This window comes from Perognathus longimembris, chromosome 25 (genome assembly GCF_023159225.1).
Source record: "Perognathus longimembris pacificus isolate PPM17 chromosome 25, ASM2315922v1, whole genome shotgun sequence".
In the NCBI taxonomy this organism is placed as follows: Eukaryota; Metazoa; Chordata; class Mammalia; order Rodentia; family Heteromyidae; genus Perognathus; species Perognathus longimembris.
Genome location: NC_063185.1, coordinates 3,670,979 through 3,687,393, shown reverse-complemented (window position 1 = coordinate 3,687,393; position 16,415 = coordinate 3,670,979). Strand labels below are relative to the sequence as shown.

The window sequence follows — 16,415 nt, the reverse complement described above, 5'->3', positions numbered from 1 at the left end:
GAAAAAAAAAATAATAAAAGAAGAAGAAAAGAAATAAAAAAGGGGGGGGCTGGGAATATGGCCTAGTGGCAAGAGTGCTTGCCTCCAACACATGAAGCTCTTGGTTCGATTCCCCAGCACCACATATATGGAAAACGGCCAGAAGGGGCGCTGTGGCTCAGGTGGCAGAGTGCTAGCCTTGAGCGGGAAGAAGCCAGGGACAGTGCTCAGACCCTGAGTCCAAGGCCCTGGACTGGCCAAAAAAAAAAAAAAAGAAAAAAAAAAGAAATAAAAAGGGGAAAATAAGTTTTAAAGAAAGAAAAAAGATAAAGAATAAAACAGAAGTGAAAGAAGAGACAGAAAAGATCTTTTTAAAAAAGCAAAGAGAAGAAAGGAAATAAAGCAAAAGGAAATACACAGAAATAAAAGTGAAAAGAAGAGTTTTTTTTTTAAAAAAAAAAAAAAGAAAAAGGAAAAAAAAAAGGAAAGCTGGAACACTCCCTTAGTTTTCAAGACAAATTTCAAGTTGGCCTTTACCCCAGAATTTCTGTCGTACCTCCTTTTCCTCCATCGAGCATATGATAAAGCATGCACCATTTCCTCTCTAGGAAGTTGCAGGGCGGGGGAAATGAAACCTCAAGGCACAGCAATCTGTTTCACTAGCTTTATTGGAACGCAACAGAAACACAGAACATGGATTCAGGGGCCCGTCTCCCCAGATGCTCCTCTAAGCAGTGTGCACCCCACTTCTGCATCTGGCAGAGGACTCCTCGATGGCTCCCACACAGACGTACAGCAGCCGTGGTGGGCAGAGACTGGGGACCCTCAGAGGCCCCTTGGCTCATTTCTATGACTGGAGTGGCAAGTGGATCTCTAACTCCTTGACTATAATCTAGACACCCAGCTGTCTCAGACTCAGGACCACATTTCCAAAGAGGGCCTCCCAGAAGAAGTCTAGCCAAGAGACGAAGACATCTCCCAAAGGTCCTCATGGCAAAGCACCTTCCATGTGTATGAGCTAATTAGCTGTGGAAAGTGGTCAGCACGGACCCTACTTGATCTCATGTCTGCCCAGTCCCTACTTGTGACTAACACTCTTCTAGATGGACAGGAGTCAGCAGAAAGGAGGATGAAGCCTGGTGTTGTGGCTCACGCCTGCCATCCTAGTTATACAGGAAGCTGAGGTCTGAGGATCACAGTTCGAAGCCAGCCTGGGCAGGAACATCTGTGAGACTTTGATCGTCAATGAATCACAGAAAAAGCCAGAAGTGGTGCTGTGGCTCAGGTGGTAGGGCTAGAGTCCTGAGCCAAAGGAGCTCAGGAACAGCATCTAGGCCCAAAGTTTAAGCCCTAGGACCAGCCAAAAAGAACGAAAGAAAAAAGTGGGATGATTTGGGATAAAGTGTGTGTGTGTGTGTGTGGTGTGTGTGTGTGTGTGTGTGTGTGTGCCCATCTTCAGTGGCTCAGGTCATACTCCAGTCAGGGGAACAGAACTATACGCGACCTAGTTTCTTGCAATGGCAGTGATATAAATTTAAAAATAAATAAATAAATAGGAGGAAAAGGGCGAGGAAGGTCTGGAGCGAGGAGAGGGAAGGGCAGGAGGAGGCTGAGAAGATGAAGTCTCTAGCCAGTGGGCCAGGATAAACAAGGGGATGGGCCAAGGTTAACATTTATCCCTGGAGGCCCAGTGTGAGTCCCTCCCCCCCCCCCCCCAGGAAAGAGCACTCGAGGAGGGGCGGGGGGAGGGAGAAGGTGGGCAATGTGGTTGTGGACAGGCTAAGGCGAAGGGCTTTGGAAATATCCAGATGGAGGTGTGTGGGGGATAAAGCAGTTAGGAATCTGAGGAAGTTCATTGTGCAGAGCAATGGGTTTCAAAGAGTTGAGAGTTGAGTAGCCCAGTAGTGACTGGGGAGGTTGAGATCTGAGGATCACAGTTTGAAGCCAGCCAGGGCAGGAAAGCCTGAGATTCTTTATCTCCAATGAATCATCAAAAAGCTAGAAATGGAGCCATGGGCTCAAGTAGTCAGCCTTGAGTGAGAAAGTTCAGGGACAGAAGCCTACTCCCTGAGTTCAAGCCCCAGGACGGGTACAAAAACAAAAACAAAAATAAATAAATAAATAAAAGAAAGGAAAAAAGAAATGTTGAAGATGGACAGGGAGGTGTGGCGATCGTTCCAGCAGGGGGCGCTGATGAGCTGTTTTCCCCCCACACAGATTCACCGTGTGCAGCTTCCTGCCGGCAGATGGCAGGTACCAGCCAGACGCTGATGTGAATATGAAGAGGTCTCCGGGGACCTGAGCCTTACCAGGGGAAGCAGGTTGAGCCAGGAAACATACTGACCCCTCTTCTGAGAGTCAGAGTAGCACAGTGTCAAGAGCAAGCCATGAGGCCTTGCTTCTGCCATTCATCCATCCACCCATCCATCTGCCTATCCCCCTACCCATCTATCATGCATCCATGGATAGATCCAACCATCCATTCACCTATCCATCCACACATCTATCACCCATCCACCCATCCATCCACTCATCTACCCATCCATCCATCCATCCACTCATCCATCCATCCATCCACACACCCATCCACCCATCCATCCACTCATCCACCCATCCATCCATCCATCCACACACCCATCCATCCACCCATCCATCATCCATCCACCCATCAACCATGTACCCACCTATCCATCCAAGAAATCTTGTATGTGGGTCTCTTATGTTCTAGGCACATTTCTTGGCCTCAGGTGGGCCTGACACTTCCCTGAGCCTCAGTTTCCACCTTGAAAATCTTAAACATCTATCAAGAGCTCCTGCAGATGCTACAGTAGGTGTTCATGGAAGGTGGTTTCTGTGCCTTCCCTTCCCTTCCCCTGTCCTCCATCTTGCAGCCCCCTGCTCTGCCTGCTCAGAGGACATGCGTGTTCCTCCATGTTCTGTCACTCACACACATGCATGCACGCGGCTTGCCGCACGGCCATCTCTGCGTGTGTCTCTGAGGGCCAGCAGCGTCGTGACTGCTGAAACTGTGGCATTCAGCCCAAAGGAGTCTGGGCTCCCATCGGCCCCCCAGAACAGCTGGTCCACCCTGGGGGTAGAGGTTGACAGCCCCTGGCAGGCTCCTCCCGTGTGGTTCTGGGGGGCTGCTGGTCCTGAGGGCTCCAGGGGTGACCTCGCAGGGACCAGGAGCAGCGTCTCCAGTGCCCTGGTTGAGTCTAGACTGTCTCAGAGGGCAGTGTCCTCACAGCTTCCTCGGGGGAGTTCCCCTCTGTCTCCGCAGACAGGGATCCCCCGGATAGCTCCCCCGGGGGGCTCCCTGGGGGGTCTCTGGATCCGAAGCCCCCCACAGGCTCTTGCAGCAGCTCAGGAGACTGCTGGAACACGCGGAGCAGGACAGCGCCGGCCTCCTGTGGACACACAGAGGAGTCAGGACAGGGGCCATGCTGTGGACCAGCGACGAGACTCTAAGTGGTGACCGCCAAGCCGGACCCAGGGGAAGAGTGGGGTGAGCTGGGCTGTGGGAGGGACTTCACTGTGCTTTCCCACACAGCCAGGGACTCCTTCCTGCACTCTTTTTTTGTTTTTTTTTTTCCCCCAGTTGTAGGGCTTGAACTCAGGGCCTGGGCACTGTCTCTGAGCTCTCTTTGCTCAAAGCTAGCGCGCTACCACTTGAGCCACAGCGCCACTTCAGTTTTCTGGTGGTTCCCTGGAGATAAGAGTCTTGTGGACTTTCCTGCCTGGGCTGGTTTTGAACCACGTTCCTCAGATCTCAGCCTCCTGAGTAGCTAGGATGACAGGTGTGAACCTCCAGCACCTGGCTTTCCACTCACTCTTATAAGGAAAATCATGTAAGATCCTTCCCTTCCCTCCTCTCCTCTCCTCTCCTCTCCTTCCTTCCTTCCTTCCTTCCTTCCTTCCTTCCTTCCTTCCTTCCTTCCTTCCTTCCTTCTTTCCTTCCTTCCTTCTTCCTTCCTTCCTTCCCTCTCTCTATTTCTTTTCTTCCCCCTCCTATCGCTTTCGTTATGCTGATACTGGGGCTCAAACTCAGGGCCTCTGCGTTGTCCTTCACCTTTTTTACTCAGGTCTGGCGCTCTACCACTTGAGCCATAGGTCTGTTTCTGTCTTTGTTTTTTTTGCTGGTCCTGGGACTTGGACTCAAGCTTGGGCCCTGTCCCTGAGCTTTTTTGCTCAAGGATAGCACTCTACCACTTGAGCCACAGCAACACTCACTTCAAGTCTTTTTGGCAGTCAAGAAGAGATAAGAGTCACTTGGACCTTCCTGCCTGCACTGGCTTTGAACTGTGATCCTCAGATCTCAGCCTCCTGAGTAGCTGGGATGACAGGCGTGAGCCAGTGGTCTGGCTCAGCATCCTTGCTTTCAAATCCCAACTATGCTTCCTACCTGTCCCTGTGCCTTAGTGAAACTGCTTAGCTTCTCTGATCCTTAAGCAGAGGCAAAGGTCTGCCTTCCCCATGCATTCGTGAGGGAATTCAAGGTTGCCACATTATATCCACCCAAAAGCATGCCCCATGAAGTAGGAGAACTCGATTCATGTCTGCTATTCCCATAACCTTTTTTAAAAAAAGTTTCTGGTGGTGGGGATTGAACCCAGGACCTTGTGCATATCAGCCCAATGCTGTCTACTGCTGAGGCCACACACCCAGGGCTTTCTCTGAAGCTTAATGAAGGTAGTTGCTGAACCTCATCTCCTTCCTGGCTCCACACTGGGAGTGTGGAAGGTTTTGTGAGCAAGGACACAGCCCCTGGCTCCTCCAAACACACAGGCACGTTCCATCCCAACACCTCTCACCTTCCTCTCACCTCTCCCCCCCACCCCAGGTCACGCCTCTGGCACCCCGCAGTCTCCTCGAGCTCTACCTCCGGTTAGCAATGTGCATGTTTGACCAGGCAGGCATCTGACCTGGACAGATGGAGATGGGGCTTTGAGCAGGGACTCCCCCCCTCCTACTGAAAGAATTAAAACTGCTTTCCTCTAAAAGGCTTAAATATGTGTATATGATAATACTATCTTGTGGGGCTGGGACTATGGCCTAGTGGTAAAGTGCTCACCTCATATACATGAAGCCCTGGGTTCAATTCCTCAGCACCACATATACAGAAAATGGCCAGAAGTGGCGCTGTGGCTCAAGTGGTAGAGTGCTAGCCTAGAGCACAAAAAAGCTCAGGGACAGTGCAGAGGCCCTGAGTTCAAGCCCCAGGACTGGCCCAAACAAAACAAAACATGATAATACTCTCTTAAAACTATCACATGCTCTTGGGGTGGGGGTAAGCCACAGTGAGCAGAGATGTCAAAGAAGAAGAACAGCAGAGATCGAAAACATGGTTGAAAGAAGAAATGGGGCTGGGGATATGGCCTAGTGGCAAGAGTGCTTTCCTTGTATACATGAAGACCTGGGTTCAATTCCCCAGCACCACATATACAGAAAACAGCCAGAAGTGGCGCTGTGGCTCAAGTGGCAGAGTGCTAGCCTTGAGCAAAAAGAAGCCAGGGACAGTGCTCAGGCCTGAGTCCAAGGCCCAGGACTGGCAAAAAAAAAAAAAAAATAATAAATAATAATAAAGAAAAAAATGAACTGAGTGCCAATGTCTTGCACCTGTCATCGTAGCTACTCAGAGACCTGAGGATGGTAGTTTGAAGCCAGCCTGGGAAGGAAAGCCTGTGAGACTTTAATCTCCAATTAACTACGAAGGAGAGGAAGAGAAAGAAGAGGAGGGGGGAGGAGGAGGAAGAGAAGGAGGAGGAGGAGGAGGACGAGGAGGAGGAGGAGGAAAAGGAGGAGGAGGAGGAAGAAGAGGAGGAGGAAGAGGAGCAGGAGGAGGAGGAAGAAGAGGAGGAGGAGGAAAGAGAAGGAGGAGGAGGAGGATAAGGAGGAGGAGAAGAAGATGATGATGATGAAGAAGAAGAAGAAGAAGAAGAAGAAGAGAAGAAGAAGAAGAAGAAGAAGAAGAAGAAGAAGAAGAAGAAGAGAAGAAGAAGAAGGAGAAGAAGAAGGAGAAGCAGTCAGAAGTGGCGCTATGGCTCAAGTGGTAGAGGGTTAGCCTTGAGCAAAAGAAGGTCAGAGGCAGTGCCCAGGCCCTGAGTTCAAGTCCTGGGACAGAGAAAGAAGGAAGGAAGGAATGAAGGAAGGAAGGAAGGAAGGAAGAAGGAAGGAAGGAAGGAAGGAGGAAGGGAGGAGGGAGGGAGGGAGGGAGGGAGGGAGGGAGGGAGGGAGGGAGGGAGGGAAGAAACCGAACTTCAGCATTTCTTTCCCTTAAACTTTGTTTTCCATTCCTTCTCTGCCCACTCAATTTCACTGAGTTTCACCATCAACTCTCTGGAGCAAAATCATTGTCATGGTTCTTTCTTCATGAGATCTTTGCTTCCGTGGCTCGATCATCCTGCCTCTGTCTGCACCGTGCCCTTTTTTTCACTGCACCTGCATTCACTCTGTGTCCTTGGGTTCATGGAAGTTGAGCCACGAGGTCATGGGGCCGGTCCAGCTGGTGACCCCGTGGGGGAGAATGTGTAAATGAGGTGATGAATGCAGTGTGAATCTTGGCTGAGAGCCTGGTGAGGGACAAATCTCGGATGACCTTGGAGCAAGCACCTAGATCCAGCCATGCTTGAAGGCTGCTCTCAGGCTCTTTGGCTCTAGGCGGTTCTAGGGCAAGTTAGTTGCCCACCCAGCCTCATGCTCTGGTGAACTATTAGCTTTTGCTACTGGACGGTGGGGGAAGGAAATGCTAACATTTGCCTGGACTTTGTCAAAATACATTTGGCCACCAGGGGGCAGGAGTCGGCAGCAGCCACTGCAGGCTTGAACCACACCTCCAAGGCCCTTTTGGGCTCTTATTTTGCAGATAGGGCCTGGCTCTTCTTCTTCTTCTTCTTTTTTTTTTTTTTTTTCTGGTCCAGGCTGACAGGGACCACGATCCACCTATTTACAGTTCCCCTGCAGCTGGAATGGCCATTGCATAGCACGTTGTTTTGGTTGAAATGAGGGGGTGGGCTGTGTCTCATGAACTTGTTTGTTCCTAGGTTGGCCTCAAGCTGTGATCCTCCAGATCCAGCCTCCTGAATTGATTGGGATCAGGACCTGTGAACCACTGGTACCTGGGCCATCTTGGATCGCTTGGATTTTCACCTCCCTTCAAGCACACCCCCCCTCCCCACCCCAAGACCTGGGCAGAATCTTGCACCCTTTGAGATTCTATTGCCCCAGATCACTGCAAGGAAGTGAGGTGACCCAGAAGCCGGGCTTGTCCGGGAAAACAGGCAAAGGGGTACAAAGCGCTTAAAATATCCTCTTCCAGAAACTCAGCTTCCAGGAAAAGAAAACCGTGTGCAGCCTCCTCGCATGAAGTTGCTCATCCAAGAGTCACTTAGAGCGGCCAAGCCGGGGGGGGGGGGGGGGGGCGCGGGGGGGGGGGAAGCCACGAGCAACCTCCTGACTAATCCCACCTCTCTTCCTGCACCCCTACTCCTAGCCACGCAGGGGATCCCCACGGGCGAGCCACTCTTCTCAGGTCCCCACTGACCCTCTCTCCTGCAGCTCTGGTGACAGAGCTGTTAAGTTAACAGTTTTAAAGTGTGGTATCTTATGTGTTGACTAGCTTGGATTCCTTTCCTCTTGTCTTCGCCTCTCAAGGAGCTGGGACGAGAGGTACACACTACCATGCCCAGGCCTTGTTCCTTGAGATGAAGAAGGGAGCCCAAGCTAGGCTCACGTTGGGAGTCCCTGAGGAGCTGGGATTCTAGGCCTGAGCCGCTGCGCTTGGCTCTGGCACTATGGTTCTAGGCCACACATGGTGCATCTGAGTGGCTATGGCCTGGGGGCCCCAGTAGGCAAGCCACAGGCCCCCCCCATTTTGTCTCCAACACTTGAGGCAAAGAGCCACGGTGAATTTTAGTAACCTCCACTTCAATATGGAAACCGTTTTGTTTTGTTTTGTTTTGTTGGCTGTTTCTGTTTTCTTTTTTGTCTTGTTTGTCTATCTGTCTCTGGAGGGGAAGTGGAGGGGGGGGCACAGACACGGAGGGACAAGGGGTGAACAAATTGAACAAATGTGGCTAAGGTCCCCACAGGACACAAGGTGGAAAACACAACTTGTGGGTGGGGACGGGAGGGGAAACCTGGGAGGGAGGGAGGGAAGGAGGGACATGGTCCAAAAGGAAATGTTCTCTTGGCCTGACTTATGTAACTCTTCGTTTTTAGCATTTTCAAATAAAAACAAAAATAACAACAACAAAAAAAAACACCTCCAACAATAAAACACCAGTCCAATCCAAAGCACACTGTTGTGAATATTTGTGGCTTCTTTGAGGGTCAGGCCAGCGCTCTCTCTCTCTCTCTCTCTCTCTCTCTCTCTCTCTCCTCTCTCTCTCTCTCTCTCTTTCTCACACAGCTCTCACTCAAGGCTGGTGCTCTACCACTTGAGCCACAGCTCCATTTCTGACTTTTTTTACTGGTCATTGGAAATAAGAGTTTCACAGACTTTCCTGCCCAGGCTGGCTTTGAACCGCGATCCTCTGATCTCAGCCTCCTGCGGAGCTAGGATGACAGGCGTGAGCCTCTGGCAGGGACATTTTTATCTTTACTTTCTTAAGCAGTGCATCACGAGGCCTTCGTGCCTTGTGTGACCACCCCGGAGTGTTATTTACCCAGATCTCCACACTGGGGCCTGACATGGCCCAATGACACAGAATAGTCCTTCTCTCCCTGGCCACAAACCTGTCCTCCATCTTGTGTGCCCCCCGACCCACCAGGCCTGGCACAAGGATCTTGGTTCAAGGGAGACAGGAGCCTGGAACCCGGAGTGCTGTCTTGGCAGGAGGCAGGAGGGAGACAAGGGGACATGCCCCCCCAAGGCTGGGCCTCCAAGCTGGTTTCAACCACAGTACCCAGTTGTGGAAATGAGAAATTCTCTCTACCTGTCCAGTGACTCCTGGGGGCTGGGGGGGGGGAGGGGGAGCCCCCATTTGTTCTCCCAGGCTTCTGGGGCTGAGGGGGCCCCCATTTTCTCTTTCTGATTTCTTGTAGGGGCAGGAATGAGGGAGAGACCTGGGTCTCACTCCAGCTTCCAGCAAAGGCAGACACAAGAGGAGGGGTTAACTTTGAGCGGTGCCCCTTGGGGGAAAAGAAGAGGCAGCCTTGAGGATGGGGCCTCTGAGCCTTCCTGGGGCCTGAATGGCAGGGGTTCCCCCCCACACCCCGCCCCAGATCACAGGCAGACCTGACACCCAAGGCCTGTGAAACCAGAGGTACCCTGAAGCCCAGAACATGGGTGAAGGAAAGGAAAGGAAAAAGCAAACACAAGAGGAATGGAAGAAAGGGAACCAGGTCCTCAGTGGCTGAGATCAGAGGATCTTGGTTCAAAGCCAGCCCAGGCAGGAAAGCCCAAGAGGCTCTGATCTCCAGTGAAACAGCAAAATGCTGAAAGTGGAGCTGTGGCTCAAACCATAGAAAGAAAACGTAGACAGACGTATCTGCAGAGACGGAAAGCGGGCACATGGAATGAGACGCAGGAATCGGTCACCAAGTGGGTCAGGGTCAGGGTTGGTTTTGGGGAGGGCAATAGGGAATAAAGATGTCCCCAAATTGATCACCACAATGGTCACCAAAGCCCAGAAACTTTTTTTTTTTTTTTTTTTTTTTGCCAGTCCTGGGGCTTGGACTCAGGGCCTGAGCACTGTCCCTGGCTTCTTTTTGCTCAAGGCTAGCACTCTGCCACTTGAGCCACAGCGCCACCTCTGGCCATTTTCTATATATGTGGTGCTGGGGAATCGAACCCTGGGCTTCATGTATTCGAGGTGAGCACTCTTGCCACTAGGCCATATTCCCGTCCCTAAATCCAGAAACTATTGTTGTGCACTTTGGATCAGTGACTTGCATAGCATAGGGAGGAGGAGGAGGAGGAGGAGGAGGAGAGGAGGAGGAGGAGGAGGAGGAGGGAGGAGGAGGAGGAGGAGGAGGAGGAGGAGGAGGGGGAGGAGGAGGGAGGAGGAGGAGGAGGAAGGGAGGAGGAGGAGGAGGGGGGGTGGAGGAGGAGGAAAGAGAGACACAAAGACAGGAGTGAGGAAGAGCCTGGATGACCTATGTGGAAATTCACGTGATTCCACACTCAGGGAATGGTGGTGGGTGCCTGGCACACAGAAGGAAAGAAAGAAACAAAACAGAAAGTGAATAAAAAAGCTGTTGAGAAGAGCAGAGAGTGAGAGCAGTTTAGAGCCCTCCCTATGCCCCCCCCCCCCCCGTGTGTGGTGGCTTCATCATCGAGTCTGGGCCCGTGGCAGGAAGTTCCTTGTGCACCCTGGCTCTTCTGTAGAAGTGGGTGTCAGTGCCGGTCACGCTGTACCTGTAACAAACTCACCATCTTTTTTTTTTTTTTTCTTTGTGCCAGTCCTGGGGCTTGAACTCAGGGCCTGGGTGTTGTCTCTGAGCATTTTTTCCTCCCTCAAGGCTAGCCCCACTTCTACTTCTGGCTTTTCGGGTGGTTCATTGGGGGAGATGAGTCTCGCTGGCTTTCTTGCCCTGGTTGGCTTTGAACTGCCATCCTCAGACCTCAGCCTTCTGAGTCGCTAGGATGACAGACATGAGCCCCTCCCCTTCCCCCCCCCAACCTCACTTTTTAATGCTATTAGCACAGGAGAGTCTCCTTTCTAAGCCTGTCCATCACAAGCTTGGGGGCGGGGCTAGCCCAACCCCCTCCCCTCCCCCCAGGCTCTGCCATTCAGAGTTGTAATCAACGACCTCCAAAGCTCAAGAAAAGGGGGAAACCCATGCTCTCGCTCTCTCTCTCTCCTCTCTCTCTCTCTCTCTCTCTCTGTTTCTGGAACTCTCCTCTTTGAGATTTGGTTTCCTGATTACTGCATAACTCAGGCTTCCTGGGGGGAGTTGGGGCGGGGGTGAGACCAGGACAGGAATTCATCCAGTGATATCCCTGGCTTGCTGGGTGCCAGGCCTGGGCTGGGTATCTGAGGCCTGGCAGTGAATGGCTCAGGCCTGGGCCTGCCCTCCAGGAAGTCATGTGTGTGTGCACACATGTGTGTGTGCATGTGTGTGTGGGGGGGCTGACATTAGACATGTGGTGTAAAGAAAGTGAGATGGAGCATAGGGTGGGACATTTGGGCCTCAAAAGCAGCTGGCGCTGTGTGGGCCTGGGGACGGGGACAGAGGAGGCGTCCGGAGTGGGAGGGGTGGACGCCACCCATGAACTTCCGGCAGGTCAGCGGGCATTGGAGTGGTCAGGGCCCTGCTCTGACACTGGCTCTTTGGCAAGGCCAGGGTTGGGGGGAGAGGGGGAGGCACCTAGCTGGTGCCATGACTGCAGGTGCCTGGCGCAGCCAGGCCTGGGGCGCAAACCACAGCCCCCCCCCTAGCAGGAATGAGGAAGAGGCGCACCCTGGAAGGGGCGCTGATAGGCCGGCTGCCCGCCAGTTTTATCTCCCCACCTTGGGAGGTGATAGGAACAGACGCCAAAGGACCCAAAGGGGCATTGGGCAAGGGCCCAGACTCTCCCTTGGCACCCTAGCTATGTTTCCTCCTGGTGTGTGGCCTCAGTTTCCCCTTTGGGTATTTTTCGGACTGGGACTGAGGTGTTGGTGTCAAGGAGGTCCAAGTCTGGACAGTATTCCACCAGGGAAAGAGCCCCGGTGTGAAGGCAATGGGCTGGCCGCCTCTCAGGCAGCCACTTTGGGGCTAGGAGGTCCAGGGAATGTATTTTGAGAACCACTTCTCTTTTCCAACAAGAGACAGGACAGACAGACCTCTGCTTTGGTTGACATGTGCCATAAACGGCACCAGTACCTAACCAGACCTTGGCAAATGCTATTTGGTGTTGGTTTGTTTTGTGCTTGTCCTGGGGCTTGAACTCAGGGGTCTGGGCACTTGTCCTGAGCTTTTTTTTTCCTTATGTACTCAAGGCCGGTCTCTACCTACCACTTTGAGTCACAGCTTTCTGGCTTTGGATGGTTGATTGCAAATGACAGTCTCATGGACTTCCCTACACAGGCTGGCTTTGAATTTCCACCCTCAGATTTCAGCTTCCTGACTAACTAGGACCAGGGAGACAGCAGGTAGGTGTTGGGGGGTGCAGAGGAGAAGAGAAGAAAGGGTTCAGGGAAGGAGAAGTGGGGGGACAGGGAGGACCGATAAAGAGGTGGACAGAATCTCACGTTGAGGCACGCTTAGCAGAGGCCAAAGCTGGCCAGCTTGGCTACTCTCCCCTTCTTTCTCCTGGCATCTCCCCTGAGCTGACTGTACCCCTCTTCCTACCCATGGCAGGGCTGGCTCAGTCCCCCTGGGAACTCTTGGTTCTGGCACTGACCTTCACCTTGACCTTGGTAGTAGTGATAAGGACTGTGGTTTAACCCTGGTACTTGACCCCAGATAGAGAGCCGGAAGGACACAGTGTCCAGGAAAGCTGGGAGGTGACCTTACTCAGAGCCCGAGAGAGTTGTGGGGTCCGGGTTGCCTTGGCAGGGGGAACAGGGGGGAGGGGAATAAAACGAACCTCTTGATAGTCTAGGCCTGTTATGTTCTCAACTCCAACTTGAGGCTCATCCACTGGCTCCTCTGCCCACAGTTTCCCATGGGTCTGGATACAGATGTGGGGGTGCTGTGGTCTTTAGGAATGTATGTATGACCCTACCTTCCTCTTTACCTATTTTTTGATGCTGGTCCTTGGGACTTGAACTCAGGGCCTGAATGCTGTCCTTTGAGCTTCATGTTGCTCAATCACTTGAGCCACAGCTCCACTGATCATTTTTTGGTTTTGTGGGGGTTTCTTTTGGTAGTTTAATGGAGATAAGAGTCTTATGAATGTTCCGGTCGGGGGCTGGCTTTGAACTGTGATCTTCAGATCTCAGCCTTCTTGAGTAGCTGGGATGACAGGCATGAACCATCACGCCCAGCTGCCTGCCTTACTCTTGAGCTGTTGTGCAACCAGCTGTCTTTGGCTAGGAACCGAAGAGAAGGTGGGGCTGGGGCTGGTAGCTCATGCCTGTAATCCCAGCTGCTCAGCCACCAGTTCCTGTCTGTAAGTTTTTATTTTAAAAATAGCCTAGAAGGTTTCTGTCTTCCCCCCACCTCCCTTCTGATGATCCAGGCCCTCAGCCTTCTCACTGATGAGCAACTGTCTTTGCAAGATACAAATCTGGGGCCAAGATGGCAGGGTGCTCAACCTAGCAAGTGCCAGACCCTGGTGGCTCATGCCTGTCATCCCAGCTACTCAGGAGGCTGAGGTCTGAGGATCACAGTTCAAAGCCAGGCAGGGAAGGAAAGTCCTTGAGATTCTTATCTCCAATTACATACACCCCCACATCAAAGGAAAAGGAAGAAGTAGAGCTGTGGCTCAAGTGATAGAACACAAAAATTCAGGGACAGAGCCCAGGCCTGCCTTCAAGTCCCAGGACCATCACACACACACACACACACACACACACACACACACACACACACACACACGCCTAGAGGAGCCACTGGGAGATGACGAAGACATCAAGGCACACATAGTCATCCCCTGCACACCGTAGATGCTTACCTTCTCTATGTATCATAAGCCCCTCTTCTGCACCCAAGCAGTTACCTGTCTGTGTCTCCTTGCGGGGCTAGGATTTCCTTCCCACTGCCACATGCCTGGAGTTTCAGGGCTTTCTCTTCACGAACCCTGAGCTCTTGCCTCTGGCTCCTAGCCAGTAGAGAATGATTTGATCTCAGCGATGTGGCAGGGACTGAGCGGCTGGCCGGCCTGCAATGGAACAACCGCTGGTACGCAGTGCGGAAGTCTCTGTTCAGGGCTGCATAGAGGATGGGGTTCAGGGCCGAGTTGGCATAACCCAGCCACAGCACGATAGCCTCGATCACCTGGTTGATGTCTCCGTTGTAGCCGCGGTAGACGAAGACAGTAAAATACGGGAACCAACACACAATGAAGGCGCCCAACACGGCCGCCAACGTCACTGTGGCCTTGTGTTCCCGCACCGTGGCCACCTTCCACGTGCTAAGATGGTTGATCCTTTTGGCCTGATCCCGGGCTATCTTGAAGATGCGGTAGTAAGTGATGCACATAACCAGCAGGGGCAGGTAGAAGGTCACCAGACTGTCTACCAGCCCATACTCTGGGTTGACCTGCACCTTACATTCGGCTGGAGTGTGGTTATGCCTGCCATGGTCATGCCTGCTGTTCCAGCCCAGGTGGATGGACAGGAACGACAAGGTGATTGAGATGACCCAGATGAACACCAGGGAGACGGCCACACGGACCGGGGTGACCAGCACGGAGTACCTCAGAGGGTCGGTGACGGCACAATAGCGGTCCAAGCTGATCATGAAGAGGTTGAGGATGGAAGCAGTACATAGCATCACGTCCAGGCTGGTGTAGATATTGCATAGAACTCTCCCGAAGCTCCACCTGCAGGACAGCTGGTAGACGGCTGAGAAGGGGAGCACCAGGAGCCCCAAAAGTAGATCAGTGATGGCCAGCGACACGATAAAGCAGTTGGTTAGATTCTGGAGTCGGCGGTTCAAGCTCACTGCCAGACAAACCACCACATTGCCGGCCACAGTGATCAGAATGAGGACGGTGAGGACCACGCTAAGTGCGACCTTGAAAGGGGTGGACTCTAGACAAAAGGAGGAGGCTGTCCCATTGGGTTCCATTTTTGGGGGGTGTCCTATACCCCCCCACTCTTGTCCCCTGGCTCTGGGTCCAGTTCTTTTCTGACTGCAAGGACTGCTCAGCTGGGCACTGGCAGCTCACGCCTGTAATCCCAGCTACTCCTCCAGCTGGATGGGAGGATGGGTTCAAAGCTAGCCTGCGGGAAGGAAAGTACGTGAGACTCTCTTAAATCCAGTGAACCAGCAACCAAAAAAAAAAAGCCAGCAGTGGAGTTGTGACTCAAGTGGTAGAGCACCTGCCTTGAGCAGCAAAAGCTCAGGGACAGAGCCCAAGTTTTGAGTTCAAGCCCCAGGACTGGAACAACACCACCACCAAAAAAACCTGTCCAACTTTGGAGAAAAGGCAATAATAGCTGGCCCAATGTCATTCTTCTAGAAACAAATCCATGTCCCCACCCCCCTCGGGCTGGGGCATGAGCAGCGAGGAAGAGGAAATAAAGGCAAGGTCTAAAATGCTACATGTATGTCTCACACCCGGTCCCATGCAAAGCCAGCCTCCACCCAAGCCTGGGGCGGGTCTTTGGTCTCCAGACATTACGTGGAAACTGAGGCACACGAGCAGGTGTCAGGAGATGGCTCGGGTTTCAGGCAGGAGAACTCATACGTAAACAGTGCCATGTCTTTGTGTCCGTGGCAGGCACGTGGCTTTTGCTGTGTGACCCTGGCAAGCATTGGAGAAGCCCCTCCCTGCCTTCTGGGGCTGGGAGGGATGTCACGGAGATGTAGGAGCTGAAAAGGAAAAAAATTAAATGTTGAGAATCTTGAAACTAGACTGAGAAACAAATTAATCTCCTCTTTTTCTTTTTGCTCTGAGACCGGGACTTGAACTTGATACCTGATGCTTTCAGATCACAGGCTAGCTGCTCTACCCACTAGGCCATACCTCCAACCCCAAGCAAGCTCTTCTCCACAGGATATAAACTGAGCCTCTCCCAGCCTCCTGCAATAGAGTGATTTTTGTGACGTGAAGACCAGACATGCCATTTAGTCGGATGACTATGTCGGGAGCCGACCAAGAAGGGATCTCACGTCTCCTTCTGCCACTCCAGCTGGCTCAGCCCCCCCGCTTTGCAAGCCAGGCCTTTTGGGGTGATTATTTTTAGAAGATCATTTCATTACATAAATAGCCCCAAACAGCATGGGCTTCACCACCGGCGGCTAATTAATTTCGGAGTGGCTTGTAGCAAGGGTTTGCTTCTTGAGAATCTCCACTTGTGATTGAAAATCCATTTTTTTAAAAGAAATATTTCCTTGTGATTTCAAAACAATAGTTTAAAAGATTTCCTCAGCTGGGTGCTAGTGGCTCACCCCTGTCATCCTTGCTACTCAGGAGGCTGAGATCTGAGGATCATGGTTCAGAGCCAGCCCTGGGCAGGAAAGTCCATGAGACTCTTATCTCTAATGAACCAGCAAAAAGGCTGGAAGCAGAGGTGTGGGTTAAATGGTAGAGCGCCAGACCTGAGTGAAAAAGCTCAGGGACAGCGTCCAGGCCCTGAGTTGAAGCACTAGGACTGGCATAAAAAAAGAAGAGAAAGAAAGGAAGGAGAGAGGGAGGGAGGGAGGAAGGAAGAAAAGAAGAAAGGGCAGGTGCAGGGAGTATGGTTTTAGTCGTAGTAGTGCTTGTCTAGCATGCATGAGGCCCTGGGTTCGATTCCTCAGTACCACATACACAGAAAAAGCTGGAAGTGGCGCTGTGGCTCAAGTGGTAGAGTGCTAGCCTTGAGCAAAAGAAGCAAAGGGACAGTCCTCAGGCCTTG

At 52.2% G+C, this 16,415-nt stretch overlaps 1 protein-coding gene across 2 annotated transcripts; it reads right to left on the bottom strand.

The window, feature by feature from the left end:
• Positions 1-3,070: 3,070 nt before the first annotated feature.
• On the bottom strand, positions 3,071-14,818 carry Hrh2 (histamine receptor H2). 2 transcript variants are annotated; one of them, XM_048334275.1, is made up of 2 exons: positions 13,568-14,818; positions 3,071-3,386 (listed from the first exon to the last, which is right to left on the bottom strand). In XM_048334275.1, exons 1-2 carry the CDS (start codon positions 14,638-14,640, stop codon positions 3,221-3,223), a joined length of 1,239 nt encoding a protein of 412 aa, XP_048190232.1. In that variant the 5' UTR covers positions 14,641-14,818; the 3' UTR covers positions 3,071-3,220. The 2 variants fall into 2 exon arrangements, with proteins under 2 accessions (XP_048190232.1, XP_048190233.1); XM_048334276.1 differs by having other exon boundaries at positions 3,313-3,386; positions 13,523-14,818.
• Between the last annotated feature and the right edge of the window lie 1,597 nt (positions 14,819-16,415).

Excerpts from the sequence above, each read along its gene's own strand:
- Hrh2 (XM_048334275.1), bottom strand. The coding sequence starts at position 14,640 with ATGGAACCCAATGGGACAGCCTCCTCCTTTTGTCTAGAGTCCACCCCT. Across the intron at positions 3,387-13,567 it reads CCGCAAGGAGACACAGACAG|GAGGCCGGCGCTGTCCTGCT; the intron begins GTAACTGCTTGG and ends GTGTGTCCACAG.